This window comes from Mixia osmundae, assembly GCF_000708205.1.
Source record: "Mixia osmundae IAM 14324 unplaced genomic scaffold scaffold_7, whole genome shotgun sequence".
NCBI classification, from domain to species: Eukaryota; Fungi; Basidiomycota; class Mixiomycetes; order Mixiales; family Mixiaceae; genus Mixia; species Mixia osmundae.
The window spans coordinates 629,639-656,007 of NW_014575557.1; the positions used below are offsets into that span (position 1 = coordinate 629,639).

The 26,369-nt window shown below is 54.9% G+C and overlaps 13 protein-coding genes across 13 annotated transcripts; 6 read left to right on the top strand and 7 right to left on the bottom strand.

Moving 5' to 3' along the window:
- Nucleotides 1-124: 124 nt before the first annotated feature.
- L969DRAFT_51375 (uncharacterized protein) lies at nucleotides 125-1,525 on the bottom strand (the record flags this gene model as incomplete). Its single annotated transcript, XM_014711574.1, has 2 exons — nucleotides 125-992; nucleotides 1,041-1,525. 2 exons carry the CDS (start codon nucleotides 1,523-1,525, stop codon nucleotides 125-127), a joined length of 1,353 nt encoding a protein of 450 aa, XP_014567060.1.
- A 162-nt stretch (nucleotides 1,526-1,687) lies between these two features.
- Nucleotides 1,688-4,367, top strand: L969DRAFT_95575 (uncharacterized protein; the record flags this gene model as incomplete). Its single annotated transcript, XM_014711575.1, has 9 exons — nucleotides 1,688-2,476; nucleotides 2,523-2,646; nucleotides 2,703-2,798; nucleotides 2,845-2,900; nucleotides 2,955-3,102; nucleotides 3,156-3,430; nucleotides 3,482-3,893; nucleotides 3,945-4,171; nucleotides 4,227-4,367. 9 exons carry the CDS (start codon nucleotides 1,688-1,690, stop codon nucleotides 4,365-4,367), a joined length of 2,268 nt encoding a protein of 755 aa, XP_014567061.1.
- Nucleotides 4,368-4,455: 88 nt separating this feature from the next.
- L969DRAFT_95576 (uncharacterized protein) lies at nucleotides 4,456-5,257 on the bottom strand (the record flags this gene model as incomplete). Its single annotated transcript, XM_014711576.1, has 3 exons — nucleotides 4,456-4,590; nucleotides 4,641-5,123; nucleotides 5,222-5,257. 3 exons carry the CDS (start codon nucleotides 5,255-5,257, stop codon nucleotides 4,456-4,458), a joined length of 654 nt encoding a protein of 217 aa, XP_014567062.1.
- Nucleotides 4,967-6,334, bottom strand: L969DRAFT_104359 (uncharacterized protein; the record flags this gene model as incomplete). The annotated part of the gene is made up of 4 exons (XM_014711577.1): nucleotides 4,967-5,497; nucleotides 5,547-5,814; nucleotides 5,867-6,105; nucleotides 6,167-6,334. The coding sequence occupies 4 exons, from the start codon at nucleotides 6,332-6,334 to the stop codon at nucleotides 5,324-5,326; spliced, it is 849 nt and encodes a 282-aa protein (XP_014567063.1). The 3' UTR covers nucleotides 4,967-5,323.
- Nucleotides 6,335-6,405: 71 nt separating this feature from the next.
- On the top strand, nucleotides 6,406-9,280 carry L969DRAFT_88950 (uncharacterized protein). Its single transcript, XM_014711578.1, has 8 exons — nucleotides 6,406-6,649; nucleotides 6,701-6,908; nucleotides 6,964-7,073; nucleotides 7,123-7,303; nucleotides 7,363-7,462; nucleotides 7,514-8,734; nucleotides 8,787-9,196; nucleotides 9,245-9,280. The coding sequence occupies exons 1-7, from the start codon at nucleotides 6,514-6,516 to the stop codon at nucleotides 9,054-9,056; spliced, it is 2,226 nt and encodes a 741-aa protein (XP_014567064.1). The 5' UTR covers nucleotides 6,406-6,513; the 3' UTR covers nucleotides 9,057-9,196; nucleotides 9,245-9,280.
- L969DRAFT_51188 (uncharacterized protein) lies at nucleotides 9,053-10,709 on the bottom strand (the record flags this gene model as incomplete). Its single annotated transcript, XM_014711579.1, has 6 exons — nucleotides 9,053-9,196; nucleotides 9,245-9,361; nucleotides 9,410-9,625; nucleotides 9,683-9,872; nucleotides 9,924-10,632; nucleotides 10,679-10,709. 6 exons carry the CDS (start codon nucleotides 10,707-10,709, stop codon nucleotides 9,053-9,055), a joined length of 1,407 nt encoding a protein of 468 aa, XP_014567065.1.
- A 117-nt stretch (nucleotides 10,710-10,826) lies between these two features.
- Nucleotides 10,827-11,605, bottom strand: L969DRAFT_95580 (uncharacterized protein; the record flags this gene model as incomplete). The annotated part of the gene is made up of 2 exons (XM_014711580.1): nucleotides 10,827-11,435; nucleotides 11,480-11,605. 2 exons carry the CDS (start codon nucleotides 11,603-11,605, stop codon nucleotides 10,827-10,829), a joined length of 735 nt encoding a protein of 244 aa, XP_014567066.1.
- L969DRAFT_538472 (uncharacterized protein) lies at nucleotides 11,554-13,502 on the top strand. The gene is made up of 2 exons (XM_014711581.1): nucleotides 11,554-11,606; nucleotides 11,658-13,502. The coding sequence occupies exon 2, from the start codon at nucleotides 11,714-11,716 to the stop codon at nucleotides 13,397-13,399; it is 1,686 nt and encodes a 561-aa protein (XP_014567067.1). The 5' UTR covers nucleotides 11,554-11,606; nucleotides 11,658-11,713; the 3' UTR covers nucleotides 13,400-13,502.
- A 102-nt stretch (nucleotides 13,503-13,604) lies between these two features.
- L969DRAFT_51138 (uncharacterized protein) lies at nucleotides 13,605-15,047 on the top strand (the record flags this gene model as incomplete). Its single annotated transcript, XM_014711582.1, has 2 exons — nucleotides 13,605-13,971; nucleotides 14,023-15,047. 2 exons carry the CDS (start codon nucleotides 13,605-13,607, stop codon nucleotides 15,045-15,047), a joined length of 1,392 nt encoding a protein of 463 aa, XP_014567068.1.
- Nucleotides 15,048-15,137: 90 nt separating this feature from the next.
- Nucleotides 15,138-16,502, top strand: L969DRAFT_95582 (uncharacterized protein; the record flags this gene model as incomplete). Its single annotated transcript, XM_014711583.1, has 5 exons — nucleotides 15,138-15,256; nucleotides 15,334-15,532; nucleotides 15,577-15,932; nucleotides 15,984-16,315; nucleotides 16,366-16,502. The coding sequence occupies 5 exons, from the start codon at nucleotides 15,138-15,140 to the stop codon at nucleotides 16,500-16,502; spliced, it is 1,143 nt and encodes a 380-aa protein (XP_014567069.1).
- A 22-nt stretch (nucleotides 16,503-16,524) lies between these two features.
- On the bottom strand, nucleotides 16,525-19,939 carry L969DRAFT_104365 (glycosyltransferase family 32 protein; the record flags this gene model as incomplete). The annotated part of the gene is made up of 7 exons (XM_014711584.1): nucleotides 19,877-19,939; nucleotides 19,726-19,818; nucleotides 19,159-19,677; nucleotides 19,031-19,099; nucleotides 18,922-18,983; nucleotides 18,072-18,874; nucleotides 16,525-17,930 (listed from the first exon to the last, which is right to left on the bottom strand). Exons 1-7 carry the CDS (start codon nucleotides 19,928-19,930, stop codon nucleotides 16,525-16,527), a joined length of 3,006 nt encoding a protein of 1,001 aa, XP_014567070.1. The 5' UTR covers nucleotides 19,931-19,939.
- Nucleotides 19,940-20,043: 104 nt separating this feature from the next.
- On the top strand, nucleotides 20,044-23,950 carry L969DRAFT_76721 (uncharacterized protein; the record flags this gene model as incomplete). The annotated part of the gene is made up of 6 exons (XM_014711585.1): nucleotides 20,044-21,550; nucleotides 21,602-21,764; nucleotides 21,818-21,954; nucleotides 22,004-23,412; nucleotides 23,459-23,589; nucleotides 23,637-23,950. The coding sequence occupies exons 1-6, from the start codon at nucleotides 20,060-20,062 to the stop codon at nucleotides 23,948-23,950; spliced, it is 3,645 nt and encodes a 1,214-aa protein (XP_014567071.1). The 5' UTR covers nucleotides 20,044-20,059.
- A 27-nt stretch (nucleotides 23,951-23,977) lies between these two features.
- Nucleotides 23,978-26,207, bottom strand: L969DRAFT_51170 (uncharacterized protein; the record flags this gene model as incomplete). Its single annotated transcript, XM_014711586.1, has 6 exons — nucleotides 23,978-24,816; nucleotides 24,869-25,036; nucleotides 25,084-25,225; nucleotides 25,275-25,562; nucleotides 25,613-25,735; nucleotides 25,791-26,207. The coding sequence occupies 6 exons, from the start codon at nucleotides 26,205-26,207 to the stop codon at nucleotides 23,978-23,980; spliced, it is 1,977 nt and encodes a 658-aa protein (XP_014567072.1).
- Between the last annotated feature and the right edge of the window lie 162 nt (nucleotides 26,208-26,369).

Sequence of the window (26,369 nt, forward strand, 5' to 3'; positions counted from 1 at the left end):
TTCTGTGCTAAATTTGTTAGGTTTGATGACGCGATGGCCCGAAAGCGGCAAATCTAGCTGGGGCGGATAGAGCCAGGTGCTTGTCACCTCTTCCACGGAGTTCAGCGGGCAGATTTTGCACAGCCTATGCATCTGGTCGCATCTCGTGTACAAGGTGGGGAACAGGCTCGAGATCGGCTCTCGTCGGCTGCCCGAAGACTTCCTCTGTCATATCAGCTTGTTTGATCTTGTGTTCTTTGCGCTGTGTCGATCGCGAAGCTTTCTCGACCGTGCTGACCGACCGGCCAAGACTTTCTAGTATCGCCTTGCCTCCTTTCTGTATGAGCTCGAGCGCGACATCGTGACCGAGCGAGAGACAGTCGTTGATATGCGTGCACACTTTGCTCTGCTCTGTCGAGATTTGTGTCTGGCCGTCGAGCGAGGTGATGACGCCTTGGAGGCTGACGCGAACGCGCCTGTGCCTAGCCTCCTCTTGCTCCTCCTCGTCAGAATCTTCGAATTCGGGTATGGAGCTGTGCGTCGATCCTGACGAGCTAACAGACAGTGTCGAGAGTGAGGAGAGCATCCTGGGTCGCATTGCAGGCATGACGTGTGATGGCTGGGGAAGTTCCGTCAGTTCCGTCCAGCATCCCACAGGCACAGAGCAGCCGCCTTCGAGCACTCTCAGCATCTCCCGCTCGGCAACACACTTCCAGGTCGTCTGCCAGTCACCTATCCTCCTGACCATCTTTCTCAGCTTTCGGTCGCGTTCGAGTTGTTCAGCCGTCAATGGCGGTGGTAGCATCTCGTCTAGGGCCGGTTGTGCAGTCTCACGGGGTCGCGAGCGCATCTCGATACCTAAAGCACCTTGGCCAACTGCGTGCAGCGCCTCTGATCGTTCGAGCGGCGCAGTCACGCGATCGCCCAGACCAATTCGCTTCAGGCCTGCAGTTGCCAAGATCAAGGCTTCAAAGGGCGAATCGTCTGCATCTAGCTTCCGCAAGCGTGTGTTCCTAGATGGACATCAGAATTGCAGCGATGACGATAGCAATTGAGCGCACAAGTTGCCTCGCACGTCTGCGAATTTGAGCTCTGGGAAAGCTCTCTTGAGCTGCGCGACGCGTCTTACGCTACTTGTGCCCACCACGCTGCCCGCCGGTAGATCTGCCAGGCTCTTGTACGGCGAACCTGACTTGGCTACGAAGCAATCCCTTGGGTCTTCGCGTTGGATGATTGCAACAAGCTCGCATCCTCTTGGTAGAGTGGTGGGCATATCCTTGAGTGAGTGCACGATGACGTCGACTGCTTGCTCGAGCAAAGCCACTTCGAGCTCCTTCGTCCACAAGGCCTTGCCTCCGATGAGATACAATGCCTGAGACTGGTCCTTGTCGCCTGCAGTCGTCATTGTAGAGACCGAAATTTGTGTGGAGGGATACAAGGCACCGAGAGCTGACTGGACAAGCTCAGTCTGGACGAGAGCGAGCTGGGAGGCTCTGCTGCCGAGGACGAGCGAGTGGACCTGCTCATGCTCTGCATTGCTGTCCATTCGATCCCGATGACCGCTTGACCGTACCGCGCGAACTCGCCAGTTTTGTGGTGGACAGGTGCCAACGCAGGGCCAGCTGCTCCTCAGATTCCTGCGGCGGAGGCCACGCAGGGGTTGTCGGAGCAGTCGCTGGTAGTAGGCACTGCCAGACAACCAGTGGCGATGTCAGACTCCAACCATCGGGCGACGAATGACGCTCGTCAGGATGGACGTCAAGCGGGCGAGCGAGAGGCTCGACAAGGTCCCACTGCCCTTCTTGCAGAGCTGGCTCCTCGTCTGATGACCCGTCGCATCATCAACTCGCCCTCGTTCAACGCTGCTCTGCCTAACAACTCGGCGGGAGCGAGCTCGGCCATGGCTTCTGCTGCCTCTCAATCGGCTGCCCTCACTCTCCGAACGGGTCAGACAGTCGCAAATTCACTGGCACGACTGAACATGTCCGGCAAGAAAGCTGCAAAGTATGCTTATGCCTCCAATTCGACCGAACTGCGCATCCTCGAGGGAGTAGACGAGCTCTTAGCGCTACCCATCCCACCAGCACCTGCCGCAGTTCCTTCTGTCTCGGCGGGGTACGTCAGCCTCCTGCGTGGCTTTCAAGCTACCCAGCCATCGGCCTCTGTACCGCGAATGAGGCGGAGGAAGAGGCGAGCAGGCCTGATCGAGTACCAGCTCGGTCTGTCCCAACCCGACGCGTCGCAATCCTCTCTGGGCTTGAAGCAGCGCGGCGAAAGGGCGAGAGGTCTGCTGGCCGCGCCAGACGGCGAGACGAGCTTTGACGGCTCGCCTTCTTCGCGGGGAGCGGGCCATCATCGACGGAGCCAGCAGCGTCATCTTCGCGCTGCAAGCAGGGGCAACTTGCCAGATGCGAATCTGCCTCGTCCTTCGCGAGAGGAGCTCGAAGCAGAGGTGGAGGAGATCCTAGCAGACAAGGAGAACGTCGACGTCAGACGGGTAAGTCGCCTTCAGCGATCGATGACTGCACTGACTTTGGATACAGTCCTTGCTGACGCACGAAATTGACGAGGTGGAGCGGAAAATCGCGAGTCTTGATCAAGTAAGGCAAGATTTGAGAAGAGGCCTGCTCGGATTACGAGAAGAGCAGCTAGAGCTCGACGATGAGCGTCAGTGCTCGGCCGTACCTGCTCGACTCATGGATCTGATATTCTGCGCATCGCAGTCGAAGGGCTACGGGAGCGCTTAGCTCAGGAAACACTGTCGCCTACAGCGAACGGCAGATCGCTGAATGCGCCCGCGTCCTCAAGGCGGCGAAAAGGTCAGTCATTGGCTCTTGTCGTGACGCCAGACTCATCGGCGGACAGGGCCTGCCTTCTTGCCGTCTGAGCACGATGAGCTGCCGCCCAACGTGGCGTTTATGGTTCGTGATCATCAGCCTCGCGCACACGCGCCGGATGCTGACATCTCGCCACAGACACTGGCTGGACACCACGGTGCAATTACCGCCCTAGACTTCTCGGAACCATACGGCACGCTCGTGACTGCTTCCGCCGACGAAACCGTCAAGCTATGGGATCTGACTACAGGCGAAGAATACGGCTCCCTTTCGGGAGGTCACTCTGGTACGCAGGTCATAATGCAACAGCGCGCGTGCACTGACCGCGTATGCTCGAAGGCGTGGTGAAAGCGCTTCAGGTCGAATCCAATCTCTGCGTCTCGGGAAGCAAGGATGGCCGTGTTTGCATCTGGGATCTTGACAGAATCGAAGAGGTCGCAGAGGGCGGATTCCCCAAAAGCTCCAGCATCCCATTCGGCAATGGTGGTATGGATGGAGATCATTCGTTTGAAGATGCAATAGAGAGTCAGAAAGAAGCGGGCGGAGGCTTAGTCAAGGTTCTCGATGGTCATACGAAAGACGTCACATCGCTCTACTTTGATGGCGGATGTTTAGTGAGTTATCACACGGCCTACCGCTGAATGTTGCTGACACAAAGTGAGCAGGTGACGGGCAGCTCAGATAAGACTTTGAGACAATGGGACATGAAAACAGGACAATGTGTACTCACCATGGACATCCTCTGGGCAATCTCCAATCCAGACGCTTCACAGTCGCTCTCTGCGTCTCCGCCTGCCAGTCCTCCCCAATCGGACACAAGCTCTTTCCCCTCGATGACGCCTGGTCACTCGCCGTATACGAGTCCATACACCAGTCCTGCCAAACCAGGCCTCTCTCGGCCAGGCCTCTCTTCAAGCTATCAACGCAAGAGCAGTTATGCACAATCGTTCGCAGCGGCCATACCGCCCATGTCAGACGGTTCATGGGATCTCTACCAAGACTTTGTCGGCGCTTGCCAGTTCTGGGGCGTTGCCCTGGCTTCAGGCAGCGCGGACGGCTGCGTGCGCATGTGGGACAGTAAGTACCTAGCATAGGCGTGTCATGCACACATAGTGACCAGCGTCACAGTGCGAACGGGACAAGCTCATAGGACGCTCGTCGGTCATACAGCGCCCGTGACCAGCCTTCAGTTTGACGAATTGCATCTGATCAGCGGCAGTCTCGACAAGACGGTGCGCGTCTGGGACTTGCGTACTGGCGCGGTTGCAGAGACGCTTCGCTACGATCATGCCGTCTCTGCGCTTCAGTTTGATACGCGCAAGATTGTCGTCGCAGCGGGCGAGAACGCTATCAAAGTGGGCTTGTCGCTTTCGGTAGCTAGCATGCATTCGCTGAAGCAGCGGCATACAGGTGTACAATCGCACGACGCTACAGCAGACTTCCTTGCTCGTCAACGGCCATACATCGCCCGCCGAGCGTTTGCGCTTTATGGACAGGTATCTCGCCACAGGTTCACGCGATGCTACAGTCAAAGTCTGGTCACTCGGTTAGACCAATGCATGGCTTTCTGTGACTACTGCGACGCATAATCGTACAACGTAATTACTTGCGCGCGCGCCTTGCATGACGTAACCAATGATCAATGTAGTGGCTTTTCGCTATCGACATCATTTGTGACGACATCGTGGTCTTGTCTGCCGCCGAGCACGACGAGGAGTGCTTCGATGATCATGAAGATACCGAGGAGTGCGACAATGACGGAACCGTCAACCACCTGCTTGTCCACATAAGCACAACCTCGCGACGCGTCGGCATGTAGCTTACGTGATCACTTGTGGGATACTTGGTGTTGCCCGGGTCAAATCTGCTGATGTGAGAGTACTCGGCTAGCTTGACGGCATTGAATGCAAGCGAAAGGATCCAATACAGCGCCAGTATGGTCGAAGCTGTCCTCCTCTTGTTCGCCGCGATATCTGCTTTGCGGACGTGCAATAGCACAACGAGAACGAATGCGATCAAGACGCCAACGAGCGAGAACGGCAGGAGCCCCACACCGTTGTTTGAGAGCGATAAGCGAGTGATCTCTAGGATTTCCATCGCAAGCAGCGCAACCACTAGCACAGCGTATAGTATTGCTGCCCATCGCGGCAGCTTGCTCCGAGTGGACACACCAGACGTGCTCCTCGTGGAGGAAGAAGCGAGTACGCTGGCAAAGGCGATGACGGAAAGCGGTAGAAACACCCAAGTTGCTAGCGGTATCAGGATGACATCGTCGAAGCAAGAGGCCAGATTGCTGTCATAGGGCGACTTTGGGCCAAAGGTCCGATTGCTACACAAATGCACCATCTCTTACTGCTCGCACAGATGGGCCAGAGCTGATGAAGGATGAAGATGAGCATCGGTACTTCAACAATACCGTTCGGTTTACCGTCGGCTCTCATTCTGGCGTAGATTCTATCGATCAATTGCAATCGCTCGCTCGCGTCGGGTGCGCTCTTTTATTAGTGTCACACGAGCGGGCGCGAGGCAGGTGTTGATGTGCTCAATGATGCGTTTGCGCTCGCTGCGAGCTTGATCTGGAATGTGCACTGACCGGCACCGCCTAGCTCGGCAGTCACAGTCGCCTTGAGCCCCAGATTGTGCAAGACACCTCTGACTATCCCACTTGGGAATGGCAAGAGCTATAGATCGATCAGCCTGACAAGTGTAAATGCGCGAAGATGAGCGCACGTTTGAGCCCATAGAGACGACTTCGTCTGAGAGATTCTGCTGCTCGGAGCCGCTGAGCCTGAGCAGGGGCTTGAATGCGTTGTCTTGCAGTACATAGACGCCTCTATGGTTCGTGCGCAGATTGTCTATCTGTTTATCGAAGACAGCAACCCAAACGTCCTTGCAGACGAATTTGACGACCTCGAGTGGGTCTGGCGGCGACGGCGCGTTGCTAGGTGCGTTTGACGGGCTCGTCTGTCGCGGAAACGGCGGTCTATCCCGACACAAGCTATATTGATACGGTGTAAACGCATATAAGGAGGAGTGCAGAGTGTACTCACCGTTCAGATAGCCCCCAGCCAGTCTTGAAGCCGACTTGCTCCAGTCTGACGCGCAACTCGTGCGAGTCTCTTTCCTTGATCTCGTCTGCACTGGCATTGTCTTTGCTTTTGCTCGAGCCGAGCGAAGTACGGCTAGATGCCGGTCTGCTCTTCAGCCCAAAGTCCTCTTCTATCCTTCTCTGCCGTTGTACTCTCTTTTGCGTCGCGAGCTTTGACGATTCTGCTAACACGCTGACCATCTGCGCCGAAGCTCACCAGCTCAGCGCCTGCTCAGTGTCGCTGAAGCCAGGAGAGCCGTGCCTGGAAGGAGATGTACTCGAAGAGACGAGCATCCACTTGATGAGTCGGTGGATCTGCAAGCGCTAGTACTTGAGGATTGACGAGGCTCGTGCGTGATGTCGAAGCTGCTGCATTGGTCTGGACGCTCGGCTGACCTGAGGAGCTCAGTCCTCGTGGCAGAGACATCATCTTGAGTGCTGATAGGCCACTGAAAGGCGGCGAGCCGGGTCGAAAGAGCAAGTTGGCCAAAGACCGCGACGCACCGCGACAACGGCGTCGAGCAGCCACGGGCAAGCATGTCAGCGTAGCCAGGCAGCCCATCTGACTGCTTCATTCCCGTACAATCCGCAAAAGGAGTTGCGAGCATCATGCATGCACCAGCACCGGCACAGCCTAGGCGAATCTGGGAAGTGCCTGAGCGGCCTACGCCAGCCTATATAGCTCCCTTTGCAGACTACAGCAGCATATCGAGCATTCCTCGTAATGCGCTCATTATCGACAATGGTACGTCGCCTCTCCCTGTCACCGAAGCGGCGTGAATAGACGGATGAGCAGGCGGAAGCGAGATCCGAGCAGGCTACGCCAGTCAGCAAGACCCTTACGTCGCTGTGGAGAGCCTCGTCAGCAAGTACAGAGAGCGCAAACGGAACCAGGTCGTCATGCTTGCGGGAGATGCCACGTTCGTAGACAACCTCGCAAAGACGTCCATCAAAGCACCCCATGAAGGCACAGACGTGGTCTGCAACTTTGACGCCATGGTGACTCTACTCGCACTGAGCGACGGAGACCCACTGAAAGCCGAGTCTGTCGCAGGAGAGTCTGCTCGATCATGTCTTCATCAAGCTCGGCGTCAGTTCGAGCAACGACAGGATAGAGATGCCCGTTGCAATGACAGAGCCATTGTGCAACTTGCTAGCAGCACGCGCAGGTCCGCTCAAGGCGATTCGGAAAGACAGCAGACCTGACAGTAGACACAGGTGTGACTGAGATCATGTTTGAGGCCTACAATGTGCCATCACTGACCTATGCTGTCGACTCTCTCTCTGCATTCTACCAGTCCGGGGCCAGCAGGGACGGGCTCGTCGTCTCGAGTGGCAACGCATCAACTCAGATTGTACCCGTGCTCGACGGACATGCGCGGCTCGATCATGCCAAGAGGTCGGAGCACCCACCCGATCACCACATCGTGTGCTGACGAAAGAGCGATGTCCTCATAGAGTATCCTGGGGAGGAGCCACCGCTGCCTCTCACATTCTCAAACTAACACAGCTCAAATATCCTGGCTTTCCGACTCGAGTATCGTACGGCCAAGCATGGGCAAGCCTATACAAAAGCTATACGTGATATTGGCTCATACCGGGCGAGCAGTCACTCTTTCAAGAGCACTGCTATTTCTCGTTGGACTATAATCGAGAAATCCGAGACCTGGCGAGCCCTAGCAAGCTCGTCGCTGCCGATCGCGTCATCCAGTTTCCATTCGTCATCGAGACGGTCGAGGAGAAGTCGGCAGAGGATCTCGAAAGACTGGCCAAGCAGCGCAAAGACCAGGGGAAAAGGCTGCAAGAGCAGGTCGCGCGGCACCGCCTCGAGAAGCTCGTCCAGAAAGAAGCGGATCTAGCTAGCTTTCTGGAATTACGACAGCTCGGTCAAACGATGCCAAAGAAAGACTACCAGCGTGCATTGGAAGCCCAGTCTTTCTCAGACACTGCAGAGCTAGATGAAGAGATCAAGAAGATAGAAGCTACCTTGCAACGAGCGAGAAATAAAGATATGGGCATCGATCCTGACGAAGGCAAAGAGCCGCCTGACTTTTCGCTCGTCGATGTGCCGGACGACCAGCTAGACGAAGATGGCATCCGAGAGAAACGCAAACAGCGGCTCATGAAGGCTGGCTTTGATGCTCGTATACGCGCCAAAGCAGAGAAGGCGGCAGAGATGGAGAAGCAACTCAAACAAGCCAAAGAAGAAGAGGCATTCAGATTGGCACATCCCCAGCAATGGGCTGCGGGTCTGAGGTCACAATACGAAGCGCTTGTGAACAAGATGAAGGACCGCAAGAAAGCGCGAACGCAGATGCACGATCGCAAATCTATCGCTTCTCAGGCTAGGATGAAAAGTATTGCCAACCTTGCTGCCGATTCTCCTGCTACCAAGAAGCGGAAGATCAAAGGAACAGACGACGGCTTTGGTATGGACGATAAAGACTGGCAAGTCTACAGAGAGATCACGACTGCGGACGACTCAGAAGATGAAGAGGATGATGCTGAACGGTTGCGCGAGCTCGAAGGACAGCTCATTCTGCACGATCCGACTTTCACCGATGAGCATACTGTCAAAGTCAGAGAGCACCGCAAGCACACACTTTTCAACGCTTTCCTGCGCGGCATGGCACCAGACGATCATGTCGATTCACTCAAACTCGACGATCCCGAGCAAGCTGCTCAGCTTCATCTCAACGTCGAAAGAGTTCGAGTGCCCGAAGTCTTGTATCAGCCTTCGATAGCTGGTCTTGACCAAGCCGGCTTGCTCGAAGTCATCCAGAATATATTGCAACACTTTCAACCCCACGAAAGAGAGCGACTCATCTCTGTACGACAGCATGTCCTTGCTGATACGCATCGTCGCTGACATGAGTGCGCAGAACGTATTCGTGACGGGCAGGAGCAGTCTAGTGCCAAATTTTGACGAGCGATTGGCGAGCTCATTGACGGCTTGCTTACCTGTCGGTGCTCCGCTAAAGGTCAAACGAGCTGCGGACGTTCGCTACGATGCCTGGCGAGGTCTGCGCAAGTTCTCGCAAACAGATGCCTTCCAAGCGGCCGGGATCACTCTGGCAGATTACCGAGAATGTGGTGCAGAGTATCTTCGCGAACACGAGCTTTCGAATGCATTCAAAAGGCTGAGCACTTAGCCGTGTATATCTTGTTGTAGATCTGTTGCGACGCGATGCATTGCATCGATCCAAGTGAACACGCTGTGCTTTCTCGCGCCTGACAGATACTTTGCGTGACTGAGGATGGGCAAACGTCGGAGTGCGCGTCCGGATAAACCCTTCCGCTGCGACGTCAGCGAGACCACCTGCAACATGGCAAAACTGACACGACATGCATGTGCGAGCTTGACGAGAGAGCGGCTCGCGTTCTCCGATGGGCCTGAGCCGCCACGCTGGCATTCGAGACCTTCGAGCATGCGTACTTGCTTCCACGTAAGCATTTCCTGCTCTGAGACGATGAGCTCCGTCGAGCTTGCATGCCAAGCATTTACTAGAGCATCGACAAGCTGTGCACGCATGAGCTCGACGAAGCACGTCTGTAAGATCCAGTGTATTGCTTCAACATGGGGCAGATCGATATATTGCTTCATATCTGCTCGATCGAGAAAGGCAGGATCAATAGCTTGCGCGAGATTCGAGGTAGCCAGAACTAAGACATTGCGTCTTCGTCGAAGCTGATCTAGCTGGGTCAGCAATGCATTGACGACCTGTTGGATCGCCAGGTCAGCCATGGGATTAATGCGAAGAGGGCGAGAGCGGCAGACGCGTAGAGCATCGCTGGGTTCCTTGCCGTTCAGCGCACTCGCTCGCGCAGCTGTGAGCGATTCGACTTCATCGATAAGCACCACGATGTAATTCGTCGGCGTATCTGCCAATGCAAAGATTTGCGAGAAGAGTCGCTGGACGAGCTTGCCAGACTCGCTGAACCAACGCGAGATGAGCGAATGGGAGTTTCTGTCGCTTCGATGTTAGTGCGCACGAGTACACTGGCAGCATGCTGCTCACATCTCGATGAGCCGCGTGTCTGGCCAAATGTCTGATAAGCGGATGCTCAGCTTCTGTGCTAGAGCGATACAGAGCGACGTCTTGCCCGTTCCCGGCGGGCCGTGAAGTAAGAGCAGCCGGTTCGAAGCGATGATATCCGTGTCGACCCCCCGTCGCGCAAACTCGGCACTCGTCGTCATGAAATTGAGCAAGTCGCGTTTGACTCGTGGCGGGAAGATCAGACTCGACCAGAGCCCATCGTGAGCTTGGCTCGGCAGACGGATGACCCGTGCAGCTGTTTCCTCGTGGCAGGATGCGTCTGGATCTTCTTCATCGAGCGTTGCCTTGAGCGGTGCCTCGAACATGCTGACAAGCTGATAGATGTGTATCTCAAGATCTACCTCGGCTAGCATGATCAAGTCTGAGCTTTCGAGCTCGTCTGCCTCGTCGTCATTATCGAAACGGTCTATCTCTGCGAGTCGAACGAGCTCAAGGTGGTCATCGAGCGTGCCAATCTCTCGCCAGCCGATTGCAGGAGCAACAGCTCTCGGCTCAGTTGGGTCTGCTTGTTCGGTTTGCGAGGTACTCGGCGGAGGCTGAGAGACACTAGACCCGGGCTCGAGTATTGTATGTGACTCGAGTGTTGCGTAATTGGAAAGCAGGTACGTGCTAAGCATGCGTTTGATGACTTCGTGTCGTGCCGTCGAATCTGCCTTGAGCTTTGCTTCGACTGTACTGAAAGTCAGCACGGTCAGCTTCAGCTCGGTGAAACGAACGATGCAGCACCGCTCTGGGTCTGTCTGTCATCTCTGCCCGTCACGCCAGCATATAAAAGGCAAGGAGTGCGCGTCCGAGACCGAAGGCAGAAGAAGAGCCGAGGCTGCAAGTGCCGAGAGTGATACAACAACAGCTTGAGCCGCGCCTCTAGTCTTGCTGCATAGCCTCGTCTGCCGCCTTTTGAGTCGCCGCGGCGTCTCTCTCGTCGAGTGCGTGTAGTAATACTGCACGATCGGAAGGCCACTCCGATGTACTCGACCTCCACGCTCCTCCGCTCTTGGGTGAATCTGACGTGAAGAGGTCGACACCGCTTGCTAGGGAGGTGATCATCGTTCGCAATCTCGACTCTGTCAGATCCGGCTCTTTTCTGATCGTGTCAAGTTCGTTCCCGAAACGAGTGACAAGTTCGGTCATGTAGAACTCCCGCAGACGTAAGTAATCGGCCTGGTCTTTCTTTTCCTGCTCTGTCAAGTCTTTCGCTTCTCTATCGACATCGCCGGGTACGTGACCCCACAAGAGCGGATGTCCGTCGCGGTCGAGTCCGGTGCCCCAGTAGGGTGGTGAGGGTGAGCGAGGCGGTGAGAGTGAGTAGCCTCTCTTGGCTCTTTCTGCCCGAGCTGGATCCTGAGCAATGACGGCTGCAGGCACCGATCGTTCGCTCTCGTCTTCGGACGAGTCGCTCAACGTCGCCGAAGACGCTGTGCTCTCCTCTCCAGAGCTCTCGGACTCTGCAGGTCCATCTGTGACTGCAGCAGGCTGTAGCATGATCAGCCAAGGTGATGTAAGGACAGGTGGCTCACTTTTGCTGACGATTCGTCTGCGCTACCCTCTGAGGATGAGGAAGAGAGCGAGGAAAGTGATGCCGCTCTGCGCTTGCGCTGACGTTTCCGCTTTGGCTTGCCATTCGGCGTCACCGTCGTCGACATGGTTGGTGGGCTGCGCGTGACGTGCAAATGCGCGAAAATGAAAGCAATGAAGCAGCGACATGGCTGATGCTTCATCTTCGATGAGCCTTGCAGGAATGCACTGAACCGATGGTCTTGCGGCAGCTAGGTTGGTACAGACTAGCGCTGCTTGCCTCTGTGGTAGCCATCGCCCTCTTTACCCTACATGGCGAGAGAGACGAGGAGGAGGACCATCTGCCTCTTCAGACGGTGCAGTACAACAGCGCTCGCCCGGGAAGACATCTTCATCTGCCCACTGCGACGGGCATCAACGATAGCCTATCCCTGAGTACTTTCCTCCGTCAGCGCATTGGCAAGCTACCGAAAGATGACTATCTCTGGGTCACCCTGCTCGACGCGACATACCTCCGTCAAGGCGGGACGGATCTCACCCTGTTCCTGCAACGCTTGGGCGATGGAACGCTTCCTCGAGCGCCCGGACGGGTACGGCCTACGACCGACGTCAGTTCGATAGACATGTATCGAGCCAAAATTGATGATGGCGATATCGACTTTGACGAGGCGCTTTACAATTCCCCACGCGGCCATCAAGACCTGCTCGTCATCTGCCTGGACCAAGCCTGTGTCGATCTATGTAATGAGCGTAACCTCTTCGGCTATGGAGGCTTCTATCAACCTGCAAGACAGTGGCCTAGCAAACCGCCGCTCATGATGACCAAACTGCTCGCGTTCAAAGAGATTGCAGAGGCAGGCTATCGGACATTGTTCGTCGAAGGCGATGTATGGCTTCGATACGATCCCTATCCGTACCTGCCCAAATGGACCGATGAAGGCTTCGGCATCTCGTTCCCGTACGAGGGATCAGCAGAAGTCAACATCGGCGTCATCGTCTCGAGCGGAGACAATGACAAGGTTGCAGAGCTGTGGCGACGCGCACTCGATGATATGATCAACAGAGTCGGGCAGTGGGACCAGGGTGCAGTCAACAAAGTCTTGGAGTTGACGTACGACAATTACACCGTTGGTGCTCACGAACGCAAAAAGGCAACGCCCTGGGGTCTCGGCGTCCACTTTCTAGACCGATTCCGCTTTGTACAATACCACAGAGGCTATGGCGTTCCTGCAGAAGCAGTCCTTCTTCATACGACCTGCGTGGACGACTACCCCATCAGACGCACACTCGCTGCCACTCATGGCTTTACGCAAGATATAGACAGTTACTATAGCAAACCTCGCAAAATTCTCTCGTTAGACGCTCTGACGGGCACCGAAGCCGGCCTGCAAGGTTTCCTCGCCATTGCAGTCGGCCTTGCTGCAGACTCTGGTCGTGACCTCTTACTGCCCCCGACGGCATTGTACTTGAACACCAGCGTCCAGCCGAACCTACGCAACAGAGACATCTGGGCAGTGTTGCCCATCGAAGAGACATCGCAAGAGTACAATGTAGACATACTCGAGCCGAGATACCTCTCTCACGCACACACGAATAGTCATCGCGATACACTCGTACTAGACATACAACTGAGACCTACATACACCCAGCTCGTCGATGCGCTCAACAGTCCATTGTACGATGCCGCCGGTACAGTAGCGCTGAGTCTAGGCGCTATGCCCACTGCGCCAATGTTTAACTGGCGAGACGTTCCGGCGCAATACAAACGACTCAAGCTTTGCTACGATCTCTGGCGCACGCCGGGCTGCGATATCTCCTGCTTGCGAGAACCGCTGGAAGATCGACAGGCGCGACTAGCTGCCAAACGTAGGCAGGAGCCCTGGGCGATGCTCAAACCCGTTCTATACCCAAAAGGTCTCTGAGCAGGAGCTGTAAATGGGTCGGCGCGCAAGAGAGGTGTCGGCAGGATTTCGGCCCTGCGTATCCTTGGACCCCGCTGGTGTACACACGCACCATAGACAAGGCATGTTGTAGCAGTAGCGTATCTCAGATCGATCCCCCAAGTTGACATTGACATCTCGCGACTTGCCGCCTTGCCGCGTCATCGCTGCGCAACTCTCTGTACCGATGTCAGAGGTCCAGCTGTATGTCTATGACTTGTCCAATGGTCTCGCAAGGGCCATGTCGCTAGCTTGGACCGGTCGACAGCTGGACGGCATCTGGCACACTTCTGTCGTCGTGTACGGTCTCGAATTCTTCTACGGCCAAGGAATCTCAACGGTTCGGCCGGGCACATCGCACCATGGCCGTCCCCAACGGCAGATCTCGATGGGGAGGACAGAGATTGACAAGATGACCTTTACGGAGTACCTAGACGGCTTGCGTGATCGGTGGACAGCAGCAGATTATCATTTGCTCGAGCACAATTGCAACAACTTTAGCGATACCGTGCTCGAGTTCCTCGTCAACCAGCACGTGCCTCGAGATATACTAGGTATGCCGTTTCGTTTCTGCGCTTTTTGGGGGATGCTGATTGCAAGCGCAGACTTACCGGCCGTGTTTCTGTCGACGCCGATGGGTCAGCAGATGCGCCCGATGATCGATCAGATGTTCAGACCGAGAGGCGCTTCCAATGTCGAGCCAGAAGCTGCAGTCGCATCTCTCACTCGAGCTGCAGCTACGAACGGCCATGCGTCAGCTTCAACGGCTGCTCAGGCCATCTCATTACCCATGCTCGACGCGTTGAAAGACAAAGTAGTCCGCTTCGAGCAGGTGCCCAATGTCGATTCGGCCATCAGCAAACTGTCGCTTTGCTTCGAAGACGTCAAAGACGAGCGCGCTGGAACAACAACACAGACGATACGCAGTATCCTGCGACCCTACCTGATCGCCTTTGAGCGCAAAGCAGTCGGCATCCAATTCGCGTCGCCACCGAAACCTGCGCTGTTATTGGCCATGGCAAAGGCATTCACTGCCGCGAGTCAGCTCCTGCCAAACGACCAACTCTTTCCTATATTTGACCTGCTCCGCTTCGCGATGCTGGACAAGCGAATCGCGGCGGGTATCGCGGTCATGTCATCTATCGATCTCTTTGGCACCTTGCTGAGCACGTCGATCGAAACCCCAGCGGAGGCAAGGTTGACGATGCTCACTTCGTTGCGTTTGTTTGCCAATTGCGTCGGCCAAAAGACTATCGCTGCGAAGCTTGATCAGGATCAGCTCAAGCAGCTGGCTTTGCTCGGCTTGGAACACAGCGATGCTGGTGTCAGGGCAGCTGCAGCATCACTCGCCTTTGCAATCCGGCAGGCCATGAACAAAGCTACCGAGGAGGACGAGATCGAGCTCGCGTCGGCCCTTGTGCATCCTCTGACGAGCGAGACAGCGCCAGAGACGGCCTATCGCCTCGTCGGCGCAATCGGCTTGTTACTGCGGATGTCTGAGCATCAAGAGCCCCTGAGAGAATTGCTAGAAGTGCTCGAACTCAAAGCAGCACTCAGCAAGCTGCGGAGTCTCCATGGCTTGGACCTCAAGGCACTTGCATTGTCGGACGAACTTGTCACACTGTTGTAGACCTAGGAGTGCGTTCGAGTGCTGGCTGGCAGGACCCTGGCGCGTTGCTCCTTCGCGTCGAGAACGACCAAACCGTCTCGACCTCTGCCCATGACCAAAGTCGCTCCCTCTCCACACAAACATCGGCACATGCTTCTGCCCTACAACGCCGGACATGGTCTCAAGCAGATCGCACCCGCTCAGGGCGATGGCACTGATGCAAACAGCTGGTGTAGCGATCGAGGCAATGCCGTCTTGACGTGTTGGCCAACCCGTTCGACTACGATGGTAATCTGTTCGGGAGGAGCTACAAGACGTCAGCTCACTGTCGACAGATGGAAGGCCAATGGAACAACGTCACTTGGAACTCCCGCTATCCGGTCTTCATCGCTGATGGCTTTGTATCGCTTTACGTCAGTGACGCCCAATCGCACTGCAAGCAAACATGGTCTGACTCGGGATGGCAGCTCTATCGTGAGTCGGCTCACAACACGGACCAATGCACCGTATGCTCAGCAGTGCGAGAAGGCTAGGCGCTCTATCACAACAGCAAGCCGCCAATTGGACTCATCTCCCTAATACGCCCGGCTCGATCGCGATCAAGTACGTCAGCATACTGCTCACTCCCTCCACGCCTCATATCACCGTCAGACCAGAAGTGACCTGGTTCGACGATGCCCCAGCCGACAAGAATACGACAGAACCTTTCTACTTTCTCATACAAGCTGCCGGCATGCCTCTGAGCGGTAACGAGCAGCCTCAACCTACCTTCAACGCAATCCACGTTGGTGCTTCGGCCAATGCCAATACGTTTACTCCAAATGGCTCGGGTGAGCTTACGACTGGTCCATACGGTACAGCGCCCTGGGTACCCCCCGTCGTCGGCGTACTCGCCGGCTTACTTTTGTGCGTTCGCTCAGAGACGAGGAGCGCCGAAACCTGACCGACACCAAGCAGACTTGCGACGCTGTTCATGATCATTTCGTGCCTTCGCAAGCGTAAGAAGATAGCAAAAGCCCACCCGAACCGCTCCTCTGCAACCCAACCTCTGGCGCTCAGGACGCGAGATACCTCGCCAACCCCTGCAACAGTAGCCTCGCCCGTCTCGATCGGTCAAGATTCTGATTACAAATCGCCAATTCAGCCCGAGGGCTCGCAGACGCAGCAGGCCGATGCTTTGCGCTCGATACCCCCAAAAAGCGCGTCTAACCTAGCTCACTACCCGTCACTCACAAGAGACGGCGCGATCTCTGTTGCTGAAGCAGAAGCAGCTGCTACGGCTTTCAGAGGTTGGTTGTCATCCACTTCTGTAGATTGCGCACTGATGGAAGAACCGCAGAGGCCCTCAGAAAGGCGCCTACGCCAAGTCTTAGTACATCGTCATTGCCCGTAGCTTTTGGCAATAGTGACCGCAGGCAGTCAACGATTTCTGTGCTCAACTCGCCACAGACACCTCAGACTCCCATAGCGCCTTGAGCCATTCCCAGATGCATCAGTGTCACAACAACACCTTCTGGGCCTGTATTGACGACGAATCTGAACCGGATGAGCTTGGCGTGGATGAACCTGATCGAGCCGAAAGGTCTACGATTTTGTCGTTCCATTTGAACTGGATCTTGCGCGTAGCTGACAAATCGAGTGCAAGCATAGGCCGTTGGCGACGTCTACTTGTACGTCTAGCAGCGGACTTCTCTGTCACCGGAGATGGCAAGAAGCGCACATGTCGTTGCATTGTCGAACGCGATCGCATATGCCAGCCGAATATGGCTACGATGGCAACAGATGCCAAGGGCAGCCACAGACTCATCAAGCTGTTCACGGCATGTCCGAGCGCCATGATGACAGAGGAGTCCCAACTGTGCCAAGTTGATGCTCCAAGATGCTCGAAGAGCGGCGTAAAAGTATGTCCGCTGAGACGATGTGCTTTCCCCGGTAGGATCTTCATGCTTCTCCTGACTTCGGCAGGCAGCGCGACGTCAATAGCACTGAAATACAGACAGCCAGTCGAGAACATATTTGTCGCATAGGGAAAGAACCACTCGAGATTGTATACTGGCAAGGCTGACACAAGAGCATTCATGTACGGGTGATTGGGGATGGCGGCAATAAAGGCGTTCGTCCGCCCTGTCGGGGTTGCCGGTGGCGTAACGAGCGTCAGCCGTCGGAGCGGATCGAGATTGACTCGACAGGCTAGGTCTAGGTCCATATAGATTCCACCGAGACGTGCCAGGAGCATGTAACGCAAGGTGTTGGACCTCTGTATTGTCTGACCGTAGCTCAGCCAGGTCCGTAGCAGTTCTGGGTACTCTTTTGCTACGAATGCGGCAGCTGACTCGTCGGTCCACATTTTGAACTCCGCCGTCGGATGTAACGCACGACAGCTGTCCAGAGATACTTGCCAGGATGGTCGCATGACATAGCTAGGCCCAAGTAGGATTGAATGGAAGACATTCGGAATGACATAGTTATTCTGCTGACTCTTAGAGTCCGCCGAACCGCAGTAGGTTCCGTTGCAAGCTAAGCCGTCATCGAGACTTCCGACTTCGTTGATTGTGCGCAAGTCGAATGTGTATGCACTCGCAAGCGAGAAGACGATGACTAATCTGTGTCGACAAATTGACAGAAGCGCCAGTGCCGTCAACAATGTAGCAATCCCCGCGAGACGCCAGGAGCAAACCATGATGCCGTGCAAAGACGTCGCCAATCGTGTGAGCGGCCAAGGAAAATCATCAGCCGCCGGAGGAAAGACAGCCGCTCTCGGAGCTATGACAGAATGTCGCGGAGTACCTGCCCCAATCGCGTCGCAGAACTCTCCGTGAAAAATGCCAAGACGTGGTGACGTAGCAGTCGACGATCGCCAGCAAATTCCGCACTGCCAATATCGAAATGTAGCGTTCAAGAATTCTAAAGAGCAGACTCGGCCGAACTGAGGCACGCGGATGAACGGCTAATTCGGCAAGCGATCGAGCCTGTCCGCGATTTGGTCGATCCTTTTGGTTAGAGCCGCATGACGACTCGCCAGAGCATAGAGTTTGTCACGCTTACCGGGCTCCTGCGCCGGAAGCTCTCGGTCTTGACTCGCTTGCCGAGAACGGTTAGTAAAGTCTGCAAGTGGGGTAAAGGATCTGTCTGACAGGCTTCTCGAGTGTCTTGAGCTGCCAAGGCTCTTCGAAAGCAGACTGATCGAAGCTGAGCGAGAGCGCGTAGGGCTGTCGTCAAGTTCTGTGCCCTCTATGCTGGATTCCTCTGATTGTAGCATGTGCGCGCCTTGGTCTTGAGATGCGCTCTCATTGCGCTCCATATGTGTGCTGGGTCTGCGTTTCTGAGCAGTCGATAGCACAGCATGCTGGACCATCTCGTGTCGCGCCGAGAATGCACTCATGTCGCGCCGCTGACGCTTTGTTGCCGAGGTGGTCGAGCTGTCGGTGGTCTTTGAGCGAGACAGAGACGACAAACTGATGGTAGAGCGTCTCGCGGGAGTGACGAACCATGCGGGCGAGTGCGCAATGGTGGGCAGAGCAGTCTCGCCTGGCTCACGATATCCGATTTCTTCCCAAGCATCCTCAGATGGCACGAATGCCCAATCAGCATGTTCAATCTCGTCAGATTGCGTAGGTGTGTCCGCTTTCGCGATGCGCAAGATGGACAGGCCAGGCGAAGAGAAGAATGCCGAGAAATCAATGCCAGTCGAAGGTTTCGTGGCAGACTGGTATGCCGATAGATTCGCAATGTCGATCACAGGGTGCTCCGGCACGAAGCGGTCTAGACTCCTTGGGTCTTCGAAGCGAACAAAGGGATGTCGGGCGAGCTCATGCGCCGGAGGAGCGTGACCTGGTCGCGTGAGCAAGCTACCTGCAGTGAGCCTTGGCCGGATTTCGCGCGGACAGATGCTCACAGCTGCAAGAGGTCACGACCGTCCTGTGAGATCGAGCAGTGCGAAGGCAATCGAATCTCCGACTGCAAAGCGAAGTCAGCACTCGCGATGGGGGAGTCGCATGGCTTACATCCTCCAGAATCAGATCATATGTCGTTGCTACATCTTCCGCATAGAATGGACACGCTCCCACAATAATCTGACGCACCCATTCGCTAGCCGTCAGGGGAATGCAGAAGTTGTCGCAACGATGCTTACCTCATACATCATCACGCCCAAACTCCACAGATCTGCTTCCGCGCCGTACGACTGCTCGTCGGCCTGGGTTTGACAGCGATTGATGGCCGCCTGGTGAGCACGCAACATGTGAGGCGATATATAATCCACTGTGCCGACAAGAGCCTCTGCAAACGGTCGCTTGACGTTTCCAGTCGCGGGATTGAGCGGAGCTGCAGAGCCGAAATCGGTCAAGCGTAGCTGACCCGTCATGGCGATAAGCAGGTTGCTAGGCTTCAAGTCGCGATGCACCCAGGAATGGGCGTGAAGCCATGTGAGAGCGGCGAGCGTGTCGTGCAGCCAAGCGCGTATCCAGCTCGTTTGGACGCCTTCTGGTCCAAGTGTGTCTAGCAGAGCGCCCAGGTCACCACCGGGACAGTACTCCGTTATCAGATACAGGTTCTGCTCGTCTGAGTCGGCGGCAAGCAGTCTGCAAATCGCGGGACATCGCTCGCTGAGTTGCAGTAGGAGAATCTGCCTCTCATGTTGTGGAAACAGTTGCTGCGCATAGACTGAGCATGAAGTACGTATGTGAGATTGAGAGCATACGTCCGACAGCTTGCGAGCATGGCTTCTGCTCACAGACTTGACTGCAAAGAGCAGGCTCTCTTGACTAGATCGCGTCGCTCTTGCTAGCCTTACCTGCAAAGATTTGCCTCTTCAACGAACGTTCGGACGCAGCAGCGAAGTATCAGCGTACCTCGCCGCAGTCGCCTCTGTGCAAAAGCTTGATGACTTCTAAGCGGTCGAGCATGACGCCAAGGCGCCAAGCGAGGTTTCGCGCGCGACGCAGCCTTTGCTCTTTCGAACTTTTGACGCGTTCACATAATCGATCGATCAATCTCCAGGCGACGACGTCAGCGTCTAGTCAACGGGGCTGCTCATGTCCAACACGACATGGCTATCTGGCAAGCGGAAGCCACTCAACAGAGGCGGCGGTCTGATTGCCATCAATCAGATCGAGGAGCTAGATCCGCATGGGCTGAGTACGAGCAACAAACGCGAGCGTGCAAGTTCGGTTGCCAGCGAAGACATTGACCTCGAATCGCACCACTCTCATGAATCTGAGCATGACGAAGATGTCGTGCAACTCGATGTACGGCCTGGAGAGATTGCTCCACCTCCCGCAACAGAGTCAGAGAAACGACGCAAAGCTGAGATCCTCTACGCGAAACACAATCAAGGCCGTCCGCCCAAGAAGTCAAAGACCGCGCAAGAGAAGCAGAAGGAGAAAGATCCGCCGGACTTTATAGCCACTTTGCCATGGCCTGATCATTTCGTCAAGCTCGAGAAGACGTTCAAAGCCCTGAACACAGTCTACACATTCTGTACTGCTCGAAAGCACCTAGCGCCTACTTACGCAAATATGAAGAAATCTGTCGAAGGACTGTTGAGGCGCACGCTAGAGATACAAGAGATTGCTCAGATGAAAGCGCTTCTGCCTGAGCTCGTTCGATTCGCTTACATTGCGCCGGAGCTTCTCAAAATTCACATGGAAGGTGCAGAGCAGAAACCCCAGTCTGGTAAATTTGGCAAGAAGGACAAAGATAATGCTGAGAACGAGAGCTTTGAGCTACCGGACATGTCTAGAGTCGATCCTGACGAGCAAGTGCTCATCTTTGAGTTCACTGATGGCGAAGTCAAAGCCGAGAAAGGGGGTGGGAAGTTCAATAGCCGACGGCGCAAGAACAAAGACGGCACCCACAAGGAGATCATCATAAACGCAGTATATACGCCCGAGGCAATGACTCGCATGATAGAGAAGCGCAACGTCAAATTCCATTCGGCAGTCGATGAACTACTGGTCGCTTGCAATGCTCAAGATCTAGATCCCGTCAGCCTGCTTCTGACTGCCACAGAAGATCATGTACCAGTGAAGAGCTCGGAAATAGAGGGTGCAGATAAGATTGTGCCTCTGCGCGAGAGAAGAGCAGATCTCGACTTTTACCTCCGCAATCCTGACAACCGACCGAGCATAGAGTCTGTCATTGCCGAGCTCAAAGATGAAGACTTCTACAAGGATCAGATCGTCGATGGAGGTCACAGGATTTTCTCTGCCCGCGAGGCCAAGTTTGGCAATGTTGAGCTCTCGCAAGGCATCATGGATGCTTTGTATGCCACCAAAGGCATAACATCAATGTACTCTCATCAAGCCGAAGCGATCAATCATCTCATCAATGGCAGTCACGTCATCGTCTCTACATCCACCTCGTCGGGAAAGTCGCTGATCTATCAAGTTCCAGCGCTGGCAGCGTTTGAGCGTGACATAGAAGCGACTGCCATGTATATCTTCCCAACGAAAGCGCTCGCGCAAGATCAGAAACGAGCGCTTGCAGATCTGTTGTCGTACTGCGAGCATCTCAGCGAGGTCAAGGTTCGTGCGCTCTGTCGGGTCAAGAGCTCAGCTAAGTGCCTTGCGCAATAGATTGCCACCTTTGATGGTGATACACCCAAGGATGATCGAAACTTCATCAGAGACAGAGCAAATGTCATCTTCACCAATCCGGATATGCTCCACATCACAGTCCTACCACACGAAGAGGAATGGCGGAGATTCTTCGAGAATCTCAAGCTCGTTGTGGTAGATGGTACGCAGCTTCCTGCTAATGCTTGACATTCCATTGAAGTGGCTGTTGAACAGAGTTGCACATGTACAACGGCCTTTTTGGCTGCCACGTTGCCTTCATCATGCGGCGCTTGCGACGTGTATGCGCCGCTGTCGGCAATCATCGCGTCATGTTCGTCTCTTGCAGCGCAACAGTCTCCAATCCGGCAGAGGTGCGTGATTCTGCCTTGCACTAGTATGCTGCGGCTGAGTGTTGCGCAGCACATGGAAGCAATCTTTGGCATCACTGGCGTCAAGGTTGTCGATGTAGACGGATCGCCGACAGGTCGCAAAGAGTATCTCGTCTGGAACCCACCTTTCATAGATCCTCATCAGATCACACAAGGACGCGTCAGCACGATCGCAGAGACTTCTCGCATCGTCCGCTTTCTCATGGACCGAGGCATCCGCGTCATCGTCTTCTGCAAAGTGCGAAAGATCTGCGAAGTCGTGATCAAGCAGATCAGAACAGATCTTGCCATAGAAGGACGAAGTGACATGGCTTCCCGTGTGCGCTCATACCGCTCCGGATACACGGCAGCGGATCGTAGAGAGATCGAAGCGGAAATGTTCAATGGCCATCTGCTGGCTATCATAGCCACCACTGCCCTCGAGCTTGGTATTGATATTGGCAGTCTCGATGCTGTCGTGACTGTGGGCTTCCCCTATACGCTGCCAGGCTTTCGACAGCAGGCAGGTAGAGCAGGTCGTCGTAACAAGGATTCGCTCGCCATGCTCGTCACCGATCCTTGGCCACTCGATCAGCATTACGCCCGCAATCCGGACGAGTTATTCTCAAAGCCGGACGCACAGCTCAGTGTCGACCTCGAGAATCCGATCGTGCTTGAGGGCCACCTTCAATGTGCTGCGCAGGAGATGCCCGTCAAGCCGGAAGATGATGAGGTCTACTTCGGTGCGATGATGAAAGAGATCTGCAAAGAGCGCCTGTTGCCGGACGAAGAGGGCTACTATCACGCGCACCCTCGCATGCTACCATTCCCGTCACGTCACGTCTCAATACGTAACACAGAGGATGAGACGTATGTCATTGTCGATACGACGAACGGTCGACAAAAGATTCTCGAGGAGATCGAATGGTCGAGAGCTGTCTTTGAAGTGTTCGAAGGGGCACTGTTCATTCATCAAGGCAAGACGTTTATCACTCTCGAAGTGAACCACACGACTCGTATCGCTAAGCTCGTCCAAGCTCAAGTCGATTGGATGACAAAGCAGCGCGATTACACCGACGTCGATGCCGTCGAAGCCGTCCGCGTTCGCGAGATCAAGGGATCCGTCAATCGCGCGTATTACGGCCCCGTCAGGGTCACTTCGGTGGTCTATGGCTACTTCAAAGTGGACAAGCGCAACAACATCCTCGATGTCGTCGATCTGGATACTCCTCCCTTTGTTCGCGATACCAATGGCGTTTGGGTTGACGTCCCTCGATCTTGCCTTGAGATTCTCACCGAGAAGAATCTGCACATTGCCGGCGCCATACACGCTGCCGAACACGCGTTGATGGGTCTGACGCCACTCTTCGTAATGAGCGTAGCTGGCGACATTCGCACAGAGTGCAAAGTGCCGGAGAAAGAGTTTCTGAATAAAGCTTCCAAACGAAAGCGGCCAGCAAGGTGCGTTCATCGTGCCAATACAGAGCTCTGCTGATCTCAAAGACAGACTAACAATCTACGATGCATCCGGCAAAAGCGGAGGAGTATGTGCAAAGGTGTTTGACCACATCAATCGGTTACTTGCAATGGCCGCCGATACGATCGTCAATTGCAAGTGCATAGAAGGATGCCCGTCTTGTATGTGCCTCGTTGCTCCAATTTATCGCGAGACTGAATCATCCCAGGCGTTGCGAGCGCTAGTTGTTCGCAAGGCAATATTGTCGTGTCAAAGCTCGGCGCTTTGATCTGCCTGCAGAGTATCTTAGGCCGACATATCGACGTTGACAGCATTCCTGTCTTCCCACCGATGCCACAGAGCATGGCAGAGACAATCGAAGCTCAAGGACCTGTCAAACTATCCTCGACCGCTGTCATACTGACAGCCAACGGAACGCCGAAGCCACGCGAGGAGCTGAGGCAAGCACAGGGCTTCTTCGATCTAGATGAGAATGATACGCCTGATCTGTTAGCGGGACGAGGTGGATTTTTGCAAGACTGAGGCAACAACACTTGTACTTCTCTTGTATCAATACAGTCGAGATCGCAGCATGGTCCACCTATCGACATTGTCCATAGGCGTTGCTTGGACTGCTGACCGCAATGCTTGAGGTTTGCCAGGGGCATCATAGTCCCCGTTCCGAATGAGTGCATTCACCTCTGCTTCCTTGGCACGTTCTGTCTCGTTGACGCCGATCGCGGGTCGGTTGCGGTCATTCAGTTGATCTTCTTGTTGCCGCTCATTCATCGTCGCATAGCGCGATGCAGCATAAGCGCGGAGGTTGATGCCTATCAGGAGCTTCAGGGACACAAGGGCTGCCCATACGATGACCGCGACCGCGATTTGTGCTGCCCATGTGACGATCGTTGCCTGCCAATTCAGCGCGAGTGAGGATAGTCGTCCCTTGGCGACTTTCGATACGCGAGGCGAGCATTCGTCGATATGAGAGCTATCTGACAGCATGTCGAAGACTTGGAAGAGCACTCGAATGACCAGACATCCAAGTGGTATCGAAGCAAATCCCAACCGTCTTGCTACAGCAGGCGATTGATCGACAAAGGGTTTGGATGACGATCCGCCCGAGATGAGATCTTTGCAAAAGATGTCGATGAAGCGACCGTACACTGCAGGTCTGATGTGATTGAATTTGGTGATGAAAGCATGCTTGAGCCAGTCGACGATCATCTCGGACATCAAGACGATGACGGCGGGCGAGAAGATAGTCTGCAAGACCGACATGGACGGAATGATCGAGATGGGTATGTAAGACGTCGGCAGCATGGAGAAGGTCGACCCTGATATCTCTATGAGGTTTCGGAGCGCAATAATGAACAGCAAGAGAGCGAGCTGGAATCGCTCGACAATGTCTGTCTCGCTCATGAGCCAGTCTCGAGCCAGACGGAAAGCCGAGATACTGACCTGCACAGGTCATCTGGAAGAGATTCTCCTTTTCGAACTTCTTGAAGACGGCACCCTTAATTTCGACGAACTGATTGGAGAGCAGCAGCGTAAGCAAAGCGTTTGAGTATGAATTGATGGCGACATTGAGCGTCACAAGCTGATAGAACAGAACAAGGGTATGTGCCACTGCCTGCTGCGTCAGCGTCACTCTGCGCGACAATAAAAGGACGTACGGTTGTAGATGATGCTCAGACCAAAGAGGAATGCAGGGCGGACGTGAGGTTGACTTCCGTCTTGCCGTCGCCCCAAGGTCGATCGCGACAAGAGTGAGTCGAGCAGGTCTTGACCAAAGGAGCAACACAATCGATCCGCAATCTGGTGCAGATCAACCATGCTGGCACCTGATAAGAAAGACGGTGCTTACCTCCAAAACGTTGAAGATGACATACAATTTGATCGTCTCTTGGCCGCGTACGCTGTGATACATCTGACTGGCATCCGTGAAGCGATTGAGGAAGATACAAGTGACTAGCACGAGGATGCCTTTGACTAGATCGCATTTGTGCGAGACTGATAGCTTCTTGCGTTTGGTGCTGAACAGGTTGCTTGGCTCTCGAAGGAGATGTGCCAGTGCTACGCCAAACCGGAGCGGCAGGATCGTGAATGTGTACAGGAACGAATCCAAGCAGATGACGATGCCGAACAGAATGATCTGCTCGATCAGTCAGGCTGCGCACCGAGCATCAGAACGAGGGTGGAGACCTTTTCGACTTCCATCGGGACGCTGAGGAAATTGCTAACACGCTCCGACTTGACCTCTTGTGTACCATCCAGCTCTGTAGCTGACATTTCCTCTCGCAAATAGTCCCACAGAGAGTAGGGCAACTGTCGTGAGGGCGTCAATATGAGATCAAGAAGTCGTACGAGTCACCCTTCGAACCTGTTGTAGCCTGCCCGAGGCAATCCTGAATCCATTGGCCTTTTGCACGCCGTTGCCATTCAGTACAGGCGAAGCAAGTTCCTGAGATTGGGACATGAGCGGTGTCATGGAGCCTGAAAGGGGCGTGTTGGGTCTGCTCGTTCCTCTCGAGGAGCTGGTTGCTCCAGGACTGGGTGACCTTGCGAGCAACGAATCTGCGTGATCATGGGGCGGTGAACTGAGCTCTGGCAGCCAAGACGATGAGAGGAGAGGTGCAGAAGCTGTGCGAGCGGGTAGGCGTCGAGCGAGAAGTCCAGAGGGCAGACCATGGTTGAGGATCATGGTCTCTTCCTCGCTACTGCTCGTATCGTTCAAGCCGGGCGAAGGCGTCCTCTCTGGCGTAGGCGGCGAAGCACCGAGGCCATGCCAGTCTCGCATGTCTGCATTGCCTCTCTTGTCTACGTCATCTCGGCCATCCATCCCATCAATCAACTCGAGCTCGTCAGACGTCTGACACGCGTTCAATGGATGAATGCTCAATGGCGGCAAGCGCTGGCAATGCGACTTTGCCGTGGCAAAATGACGTAGATCAGACCAACA